We start from the raw sequence: 12,028 nt of genomic DNA on the forward strand, positions 1-12,028 counted from the left end.
TTTGAACTCGTGTTAATTGAGGATAGCTGTCAACAGCTTTTGAAATTTTTACTTTGTCATCAATAGATAGAGCTTTACGCTTAATGCCTTTACAGGACATTTTCCACAAAAATCAAACTTTTTACGATGATTTTTAAGATAACATAAGCGCCTACACTAAGAAAATTTTCAACGAAATGCTGCTAAATGTTTAGATGTATCTTTCTCTTCAGTTATTGAATGGGTGTGGACAGCAGTGAAGTTCGTGAGTCACCAGGCTATTCATTTAAGGTGGACACAATGACAAAGCTATTCCCTACATTCTTATCAGTTTCATAGTTCATCTAAAGGTTCACATTCCTTTGCTCACACCTGTTCCTGATAAGTCACCTTTTTTTGTAACAAAGGAGTGATGAAGGTCAGTGGTCAGTACCCACACATGTGTTTGTAAGGGCAAGTTAAAACTAAATAAGACATTTTAAATAAAATTTAAAAAAATTGAAATTAGGAGTGGAAACTTCTTAAACGGGAAAAAAACTTCTTATAAAAGTAAATTTAACATTATGGTAATTGGTTTTTTTTAAAAATAACTTCTTACGCGGGAAAACTTCTTAAAAGGGAACTTTTTAAGCGGGTTCCACTGTATATATATATATGCTTTTACTTCATTTATATGAGGATTTCATACTAAAATCAAATTTACATAGCTTATTTCAACTACATGCAAAATTGTTGGGATGATAATTTTTACAGCTTTCGTTGAGTCTTCTAGGCAAGAAAGTTTTTTAAAAAAAAACAAAGGAGTGCCTGAAAAAAAATTTAGATTTTATAATAATTCTAGTCTTTTTTTCTATAACTGAAGCAATTGCTGAATGTTAAGTGGCATTTTAAAAACATTGTTGTGTAGAAGTATACAAACAATATGAAATAATATGTTTCATATTGTTTGATTCATTGTTTAAGAAATTGCTTCATTATGCCAAATATGTAAGTTACATGGTTTTCTTTGGATAAAGATTATTTGCAAATAGCATCCTGATGTTTCAATACATTCTGAAACTTATTTTTGCAAATTCACCATAAAATGTTGCACAATACAATACAATATTCTGTAATTACAATAAGCTACATTTTTCACCAAATATCTCTATGATTTCATTGTTTTCTTATATATATCTGATACGATACTCTCCTTTTAAACAGAGTTCGTAGATTAAAATACTGAAATGGTGGCACAAAAACTTTAAAGATAAAATATTCAGATTCATTACTTCAAATTATTTGGTCTCAAAATTTTAAAGTTGCAGATTACTTCATAGTTACAATATTGATGCTACAATTCTCTTACTTTTATAAGGACCATATGAATCCTGTTAAAATATTAAAATGCATATGTTTACTTTTGTGAACATAAAATCATGATCAAAACAATAATCAAGACCCCAATGTAAAGCAGTATAATTGATGATAAAAAATTCATTGGCTATCAGTTGATTAGCAGTCAGCTATAAGCGAAAAAAATATGGATGAAATTTTGCGCTATGTGTGTGTAAGTCAAGTTCCTCGTAAGTATTAATCGCCCATTTAAATCTTTCTTCGTTGTCTTCAAATTATTTTTTTTTAAATAATTATTTTTAATTTTTCTTGGCTTCTACTAGAAAAAACAGTTGATATGTAGATTAATATGGTTTTAAAAAATATATACCTCATAATTCAAAATTTTTTCACCCTCAATTAAATTAAATAATCAAAAATAATAAATAACAATAAAAAAAATTTTTGCATGAAATTGTCATTGTGTAAGCATGTTTTATGAGTGACTGCAATTTTTTTTAATTGCTTAATTAGTTTTAATAATATTACTAAAAACACTAAAAGTGAAATTAACATTAAGGGGTCCAAACTCTCCCGACCAAACTATGGGAACCATATTCCCCAGATTGCAACTATCCCCTATATTTTGAAGGTTATCCAAATATGTTGAATCCACATAAGTAAATATATATATATATGTGTGTGTGTGTGTTCAGCGAAAGTATGTGTTTGTGTCCAATTTTCTAAATTAATAATTAGAATATGTGAGGTCAACCCCAGGAACCATTAAGATCGACACTTAGTACGTGAAAATCCAATCATTAGAATGAAAGTTATTCAGGGTAATAAATATCTTCTTTTTGTTTGCGTAATGCACAACTTTGCTTAGTGTGCTGTGATAGATTCTTATCTTCATCTTTATTCCATTTTTTTTAAACCTGTACAAAGTTGGGCAAGTGTAAGACAAAACTTTTGTTTAACTTTTTCAGTGTTCATCTTTTCACAACTGGTATCTGCATTTTGAAATAAGAATTCTAAACTATTTGTTTCAACTATAAATGTTTACTGAATCAATTTGAATTTTAAAAAATGGCATATACAGCAGTAGAAAAAAAAATATTATATTTTCTATTACATTTTTTTATTTGTTGTTCCTTAAGATAATTGTTAGAGTTTATTTAACAAAATATGTTAAATTTTCTTGGTTTTATCTGTCCTTATTTGTTTGATATAAAAATCGTTATTCATATTTTATTTTATCAATAATACCCATTATCTAAACTGCTGTTTGTAGAAAATGCAACACCATGAAAGAATCATCAGAATCAAATGAAATTTAATGCAGAAACGACTTGTACTGATACAAATAAATGATGAAATTTTCAAAACAAAAGAAACAAATTAAGCGTCCGAAATCAGTATTTGGTGCAGCCACCACGCGCTGCAATAAGTGCTGCCATACGACGTGGCATGGAGTCAAACAGATGTTGAATATCTGCTTGAGGAAGAGAATTCCATATCGCTTGTATGCGCAACCAAAGTTCGTCTTTGGAAACTGCAGGACGCGGATCACGAGTGAGACGCCGACCAACCATATCCCACACGTGCTCAATAGGCGACATATCCGGCGAATAAGCAGGCCAAGGAAGAAGTTGCATGCGTTGTGCTGAACAGAAGTCTCTAACAGTCCGCGCAACATGTGGGCGTGCATTATCCTGCTGAAAGATAGCTCCAGGGATGCCTTGAAGGAAAGGAACGACTTCGGGCTGTAGCACTTCACGGACGTATCTGTTGCTATTGAGATTACCCTCAATTCGTATCAAATTGGATCGTCCATGATACGAAATCGCACCCCAGACCATAACTCCGGGTGTTCGACCACTATGTCGTTCAATAATACACTCAGGAAGGCAGCGTTGACCGGCATAACGTCTAACACGAACACGGCCATCATGGGTCCACAAATTGAAGCGTGATTCATCTGAAAAGACAACTTGGTGCCAATCAGCTCGCCAGTCTCTGTGCTCAAGAGCCCACTGCCGACGCAGCCGTCGATGATCCGCCGTGAGGGGAATCCTGTATAATGGCACCCTTGCACGCAATCCACAGCGCAGCAGACGACGACGAATTGACGAAGCCGACAATTGTACACCTGTAGCAGTAGACCAATGTGCTGCCAGCTGTCTGGAGGAAGCTGTGCGATCATTCACCGCCATGCGGAGCAGGTGTCGATCATCGCGCTCTGACGTCACCTTCTGTCGTCCAGTGCCTGTTTTTCGAGTTGTTCGGTGCTCGTCGGTCCACTGCTTCCAAACTCGCATCACTGTGGAACTGTTCCGCTGCATACGAGCTGCTATTGCGCGATAGGAAAATCCTCCTTCTCGAAGGCCGATTATCCTCCCTCGTTCAAACTCCGTAAGTTGCTTGAATTTCTTATTCTTCCGTCGTGGAGGCATACTCAGGTCTCACTAAACGTTTGCCACTAACAAATAATCATAGACTATTTTCAACGTCCCGCTACAGCACTTTATTTATACGCTTTCAGCATCAATTCAGAGGGCGCTGCGCGCGCCACGCACGCGCGATGGCTCTGAAACTTTATTAATTTGCATAATATCCTATAATTGACATTTGCTGCGAATTTCATTTGATTCTGATGATTCCTTCATGGTGTTGCATTTTCTACAAACAGCAGTTTATGATTAAATTGTACATATATATTTCAGAGTGATCTAGCAACTTTCTTAATTGAACGAGCTTGTGCCAATGAAACTTTAGCAAACAATTTTTACTGGTAAATATCCAAATTTAATTCTTCTTCTAATATAAAATCTAATTTTGTCAAATATTATTGTTTGATTACTTTTTTAAATTTATAGAAAACTGTCATAATTTACATACATTGAATTTATAGATATATATTATAATTATTAAATACACTATTAAAATGCCTAATGCATCTAAATATTTTCAGGTACCTGTTTATTGAAGTTGAAGAGCAACCTGATACTCTTGCAAAGGATTATAAGTATAAAGAAATGTATCAGATAGTTATGAAACGATTTAGTTTAGCATTACAAAATGTAAGAAAAAATTGTTTGATTGATTATTTTGCATTTCAACTTAAAACATCTTTAAATCCTGTGTTACTGAAATTAATTTGTTTTCTTTAAGGTCATGGAACTATTGAATTTATCATGATGCTTATTAAATAATTTTGTTATTAATGGAGTCCCTCATAAAAGAATGGGATTAAATCTCTCATTGAATTTTACTGCTTTAAATATAGTAATATAACCAATTCTGGCTTTTGTACCATTAAATTCTACATCCTTTCTAAGGCTGATACTGATACATTATTTTATTTTGTGGAATATTTATTGCATTTAAGTGTAAAAATTCTTCTAGTTTTATATCATTTACAGGATTCATACAACTCGGGAAAGGCTTTTAGAACCTAGAATACTCAAAAGATATAAAACTAAACTAAAAATTAGGTAGTTCTTAGAGAAAATAAAAAGTTTAGTAAAAAGAAATTTGTTGTAGGTAAATAATGATAGTAATGTACAGCACCAAATGTAACTGTTGCGTTTCAAGAATGTAACATGGAAATATTCCTGTGGTTGTATTGATGAATGTAACTAAACATTGTAAGTAACCTCTCTATTGATTAAAAAAATATCAAACGTCTTTATACACTATTTATTAATTTCATAATAAAAATCATAACAGAAACTTTTTTATCGTAACTTGAACAAAAATATAACAATAACTTGATTTTTTTAGATGCTTACTTCCAAAAGGGTTTTGAAATCTAACTGATATTATTGTTTGGTTACAGAAAGCTAACTATTAGGTAACAGCAAGCATATTTAAAATATGGCTGTGTAGCAGGATAATGGTTATGGGGGACATGGCTCAAATATTAGTGCAGATGATTATCAAAATCATTTAAGATTATCAAAATATGAAGTTTCGATTATCAAAATTGAAATATTTCCAAAGGGAGGCCACAGAAATGTTTCTGCAAGCACTTTCTTATACATATCAATTGCGATGTTCAAGACACCTGTTTGTTATCACTTAAGGAATTTTGTTATGTTTCTTCTGAATTGTTGTGTGTTTGCATATTGCTGTGACTTCTTGTGCTGTATTGGTGAAGTCATTAATATGAAATTCTTTATAATTTTAAGAATTATTTAAATCTTAGTGTTTAATTTAGGTGTTAATTAATATGTGGTATACCATAATAATCTATAACCCAACTAAAGAGATTGTAGTAATGATAATGATTTTTTATTGATATTCATGCATGTGACTTTTAAATTTTCAAACTTTGAAAGTTTTAATGATATTTTTTGTACACCAGTATTATTCTCATGTTTCCTAAACTGATGTTGTACGTTATTGCATTCATTAATTCTGAGAATTGGTGCTTTGGATAATCAAGGAACTTTTTTTCAGAAATCAAGCATGAACCCTTAACTAATTTCTTTCCAAACAGCAAATTTCTAATATTTGTGCAAACTTATCGGTTTATTGAGGAAAAATATCTAAATTATTTTAATCATTTTTCTTTTTTTACTATTTATTCTTATTGCTATAGTGGACCCTCAATATAACAGCCCCTGTTGTCCAATCAAAAACGGACTTTATTGCATGATAACGCTATATCGTGAAGATGCAAAACTAGAGCAAATATTTACCTATGACTCGTAAATACTGGATTTATTTTGAAGAAAACATGTTAAACATTAAAAGGAATTATAATGCTGAAGGAATAATTGACATTAACATAGTTTCGTTTTACATGAATGAACAAGTATTTATATAATTCATTAAAAGTTTAAACCTTTCTAAAAAACGCATTTATTTTTTTTCAAATGGTGCCATTTAATATTACACATAATTTTTTAAAAAACATTCAGTGCTTTTTCTAAATTTTCAAAAACAAATTTCACAAGACCAATGACATGAAATAAGTACACTTTGTTCTCTTGTAATCAGAATTACATCATAATTTTTAATTATTGTAATTGCTTTCCAGGATTTGCAATATTTTTGGTGATTTATGATTTTGATGTAATTCTTCTATCCACTTCCTTCAAAATTTTTAATTTGTGTTCTAATCATATGGTGTAAATCTGTTTACGAGCAGACATTTTTGTTTAGAATGATACATCCAGAAAACAGTGGATTCTAAGCAAAGATAAAATTAAGAAGAAGATAAATACCACTTGTTCTAACTCTAAAATAAACCACCTCTTACAAAACTTCAAAAATACAATTTTGAAACAAGAAAAATTTGATTAATAAATTTATTGAAGCCTTTAAAAATAAATTCACCAGAGTTATGAATGCAGGAAAGTACAAAGTGATTCCACTAAAAGAATGCAATATATACTTCCAATTCTCAGTAATATAAATTAAATGAAATCTTACAATCTTTTTGACTATCAAATGCACCCAGGAGCCCCTAAGTAAGAATAGGTGGTCATGTCACTTGTTCTTCATTCATACAGAATTCAAGATGTTTCACATTCATTGAATAGGAATGCTAAAAGAAATAGTGGTTAGAATAAGTTCTTCCAAACTTTTGTTACTCATTGACTCACTGTTAACAGAATAATGTTAGTTTTCAAAATGCAAAAATGTGTAACACTTATGTTTTGATAGCCTAATTTTCTAGGAATCGAAATTAAATTACACAAAATTTTGGCAACTTAATTTAGATTAACTGTTTGGTTCGGATGTTCTAATGGGTGTTAAAATAATATGGTATCTATGAAAGAACAAAAAAGATTTCATGTATCGGTTGTTATAATAGAAGGGTCACAGTAATGGTGGTTGTACTAAAAAGCATAGACTGTATTTTGTTAATCTTTATGTTTCTATCTGTACATTTTGTATATTCCTATTTTAGGGTAGTATAGAGTATAAAAAGCGAAGAGATCTTCTTTTTCGGGGGAGAGATTTTGTTGAAAAACTACTTAGTCTATTGAAAACAGTTGCCCGAGAAAGTGGCGGACGTCGAAAAAAAGTAATAAACAGTTCAAATATTCTTTTGATTTTAATTATCCATGTGGTTTGCTAAACTTTTTTGTTCTTTAAATTATAAGATTTTGCAATTTTCTTTAACAGGACACTATTAATACACTAATATATTTTTTAAATTGCTATTTGTTTAGTATACTTTTGATAGCTCCATAAAATGTAATAAATAAAATAGTGCTCAGTTTTCTAACATAACAATATGCTTTATTTATTATCCTATTATAACCAAACCTAGTTAACATAAACCTTTGAAATTCCTAGTGTTCTGTTTTAAAAGATATTTTCTGGATTTCTGTCTATTGTAAAAAATTAGAAAAGATCTTATGAATATCCTCATCAAAATAGAATTTTAATTATCCTGATTGCTTGCTTATAATTTTAATTAAGAAAGACTACTTAACAATAATATAAGCCTCAGATAGAGAGTAAAATTTAAAAAAAATTTCTCTGAATCAAAAAAAAATGGTTTCATATATATAAATATGGTTAGCATTAGGTTTTTTGACATATGTGTTTTAACATTGCCACTATTAATTATTATAAAAAATCTCAATGTATAAAATGTTTTGTGATTTATATATTGTGGTCTAGTTTACGTAAAACTGTATTTTCTCAAAATTTACTAGATCTTTTTATTTCATCTTGGCACTTATAATTATGACTTTTAATGTTATATAAATACTTAAATGTGTTTAATTTGCTGACATCCACAAATCTTTTGAAAAAATTCTTGACAAATTTGTTTATATGAATACTGTGTAGTGTGTCTACTACTACAAAATTGCAATTCCAATTCACTAATATATAAGACATGTTAACGCGATTCTACGATGAAGTAACTTATCATAGATGACGATTGACATGGTCGATAACTACTCATTCTCCACTTGCATAGTCATTGTTTAGATTATAAAACAAGGTTAAATGTTTGCAAATCTTTTATAAATTGAATTTAAGGAATAATTCTTGTGATGCGTTGCTGTACAAATTTTCTTCATGCCATCCAGTTAGTATATTGTGAAGTTTAGTATATTGTATCTCAGTTCAGTATATTGTTAAATATACTAAAATTTAAACATATTGAATTAAAAAATAAATTCATGTTATCTCTAATTAATTTAAAGGCATCATACGCTGTGTTTCTTCTATTCCATGATAATGTCATGTTTTAAGTGCATATTTTTCTAATTGTAGATATTCTGTTAAATTAATTTGATATTTAGTTATGTTCATTTATGATTTTTTAAAACATTTTTTTTTCTTCTCAAAAAATTTCTTTCATTTTTTTCCCAGTTTTGTTTAAATTCTAATCTGATATTATTTTTTTCAGACTGAAAGATTGCAAGCTTTACTTTTAGATAAGGATATTTACAATATAGACTTTTTAAATTTTGAGCCTCTCCCCTTGCCTCTTGATCCTTCAGTCAAGGTGAAAGGCATTGTTCCAGAAAAAACGACACTTTTTAAAAGTGCCCTCATGCCTACACGTCTCACATTCCTAACTAATGATGATAAGGAGTATGTCACCATTTTTAAATTGGGGGATGACCTGCGACAGGACCAGTTAATTTTACAAACCATATCACTTATGGACAGAGTATGTATCTGAACCAAAAATTATATATTATTTTTCAATTTCTTTTTAGTGGGATGAATAATTTTAATATTTTTCTGTATTTAAAATTTATAAATGCTGTCAAACATCATCATTTTGAATCTAGGTATCACGAATTACTATATTACCCCCAGAGTTTTAATCTTGTTCATTGGAGTAGAAACTTTTACCTTCATATTCCTCTTTTATTGATTATTATAAATCTCTATTGTGTTTAAAAAAATCCTGTTTTGAAGATCTATTGTTTAACTCTTATATCTTCTGTCTTTTTTTATTTTACACTATCCTCTCTTTATCCTTTTTTGCATTTATATATGTTTTGTATTGTTTATCTCTATTGGCTTTAACAATTTTGAAGCAGCATGCATAATCATTGCCAAACATGTCAAAAGGAAAAAGTTTTTTTCCCCTTTTAGAATTTGTATTTTTCAAACAACACGCTCTATAAATAAATAAACCTTTGTGCCTTATATTTGGACTATGTGCATAAAACAAATTATCTGAATAAAAAAGACTTAGAATTGTTTCTCTTTTACATACAGGGTGATTCATAAAAGATGGGCAAAATTTTAGGAAGTGATAGCACACACCCAAGCAAACAATTTTTGTCAAAGAATGCATGGTCAAAAACAAAACCCAAAACTGTTTGAGTCAAACGTTATGCTCTTATATGATGCAAAAACACACAAAGAACAATGAAGTTGAGTTATAAAAGCAAATTTAATGGCATGTGATTACAATAAGCATTCAAAACAGTGGCTGGCAGCAGCTAAGCACGCTGTACAATGGCGAAGAAAAGATTGGAGAACATTCTGAAACACACCAGGCATATCGCGAATTTCCCCTGCTGTGGCCAAAAGCTTGGAGACAAGTTCTTCTGCAGATTTAATGGGAGTCTTATACATAAGAGCCTTCATCTGCCCCCACAGAAAGAAACCGAGACTTGAAATATCTGGCGAGCGTGGTGACCAAGCTAAAGGCTCTTCTTCCCATAACATGCAAATAATAGCTCGCAAAAGGAATGGAGCTTTCTCGTTTGCATGAAACAACTTTCAAAATGCACCAGCTCCTTTGCGTTTTGTTTTTGACCATGCATTCTTTGATAAAAAAGTTTTGCTTAAGTGTGTGCTATCACGTCCTAAAATTTTGCCCATTTTTTATGAATCACCCTGTATATATACAGTAGGGAACCGATTATCCGGAACGATCGGGACCATCGCTATTCCGGATAACTGATTTTTCCGGTTTTCTGAATCACTACAAAAAGCCGTTTTTTTTTTTTATTGTTAAACCCAACTAAAAAAATATATATTCGGAAATAATCTTAAAAAGAAGAAAAAACGATGAAATAATACAGTAATGATTATTTCTAAAATGATGGTATGGTAAACATCTTTCAAAACAGAAAAAAAAAATGTAAAATCTTATGAGGAAAAAATTTTTTTTTAAAAAATGGTGGGAAAATTCATCGAATTTCATTCCAGTTTTTTGGTTTTCCGGTTTTCTGATTTCCGGATAACGGGTTCTGTACTGTATATATATATACAGTTGAACCCCAATTTTACGTTTTCCATCGGACTCTCTTAAAAAATTAAAAAAGGGGATAATGTAAATTCGGGGTAAAAAATATATATAAATATATATTTATCGAAAATTGACTCTTATGAAAATAACTCTTGTAATCGTTACCTGTTTTTTTTTTTTTTTTTTTTTTTTAAAGCTACAATTTTAATGATATCTCTCTCAATACTATTGTTACAAATTCGCTTTATGGTTTACATTCAACAATATTTCAGAGTTTTGTTCATCCACAGTTCAAAAAAAATGTATTTGAACTTAAGTGGATGAATAAAAAGTTTTTTATTAACAATTGAAAATTTGAACAATATATAGGGAGAGTGTGTGCTAATAGTAGGAATTTAAAAAAGGGACTTTTGTTTACTTGAACTTCTTCCTTGCTTTCTTTGAGTGTGAGCGGATATCAGGATTTGATTGTATTTAACAATGGGTTACAAACTGTAAATTGTTCTATAACTGTAAATTATAATTGATGAATGATAGTTTTCCACAAGTTTTAAGATTAATACACATGATGTAAATACTTTAAAAGTTTGCATTAATCTTAATTAGTCTTAGCTCCAGGTGTCTATTGATCAGGAAAACCCCAATTTTTTTAACAAAGTCACGAAATTGTTTCTTTTTAAGCGCTTCCAAAAGTAATTTGCATGTCGGTATTATATGGTATTTATGATATTTAAATTTGAAAAGCTCAGTGAAAATGGCCAAAAGAAAGATAAATAATAACCGAAAAATGATGGGGATTTATGATGGAATCGTTGCAAACTGAGTAGTTAAAGGTGATATCTTGAATCCGAAATTTATGTGTCCTATAACATCATATCAAATTGATATCATACATCATATCGTCATAATAACAACATCATATCGTAAGGTTTTGTGGAATGTACGATGGAATTGTTGCGAATCGAGCGTGTTAAAAAAATCATTCCAATGCATAATTTGCATGTTATAATAACCTCGGACTTTAAATAATTTTAAACTATGTGGAAATAGCAGAAAAAATTATGTGTATTTTTGTTGGAATAATTGCAAACAGAGTGCGTTAAAAAATATTACATTTAATTTCAAGTCTTGTAATAACATTGTATTTAAAACATCATAGTAATATAACATAACATAGTAATGGCGTTGTATTTGAAACATCGGAATTTGGAAAATCAATAGATAGCTGTCGAAAAATGATTGAAAATATAGGATGGAATCGTTATGGATCAAGCACATAAAAAATTGATTACTCGCATTCGAAATTGTTGAGTCATAACATCATATTAAAAACATCAAAATGTTAGATAGTTTGTATAACTAGCTTCCAGGAAAATTGATAGCAGCGAAAAAGAAAAAAAAAGTAACGGGATTTAAGATGAAATTGTTGCAAATCAAACGCATAAAAAAGTGATTGCTCAAATTCTCTTATCATAATAACATTGTATTAAAAATATCTGAAGAAAAGGGAATTCGAAACACTATTTTTATATTTTTACGCAA

The 12,028-nt window shown here is 30.1% G+C and overlaps 1 protein-coding gene across 2 annotated transcripts in view; it reads left to right on the forward strand.

The window, feature by feature from the left end:
- The window catches only part of Pi3K59F (phosphatidylinositol 3-kinase 59F), a 57,974-nt gene that overhangs the window by 32,495 nt on the left and 13,451 nt on the right, over positions 1–12,028 (forward strand). Inside the window, exons 12-15 of one of the 2 annotated variants that reach the window (XM_071183631.2) lie at positions 4,020–4,087; positions 4,268–4,376; positions 7,217–7,333; positions 8,678–8,944. The exons of the other annotated variant lie outside the window; for it this stretch is intronic. Coding sequence (XP_071039732.1) covers positions 4,020–4,087; positions 4,268–4,376; positions 7,217–7,333; positions 8,678–8,944 — 561 coding nt within the window. The remainder of the gene's footprint in view (positions 1–4,019; positions 4,088–4,267; positions 4,377–7,216; positions 7,334–8,677; positions 8,945–12,028) is intronic. 2 annotated transcript variants of the gene reach the window in all.

Source organism: Parasteatoda tepidariorum, chromosome 7 (genome assembly GCF_982258835.1).
Source record: "Parasteatoda tepidariorum strain Cologne lab strain chromosome 7, Ptep-v5.0, whole genome shotgun sequence".
NCBI classification, from domain to species: Eukaryota; Metazoa; Arthropoda; class Arachnida; order Araneae; family Theridiidae; genus Parasteatoda; species Parasteatoda tepidariorum.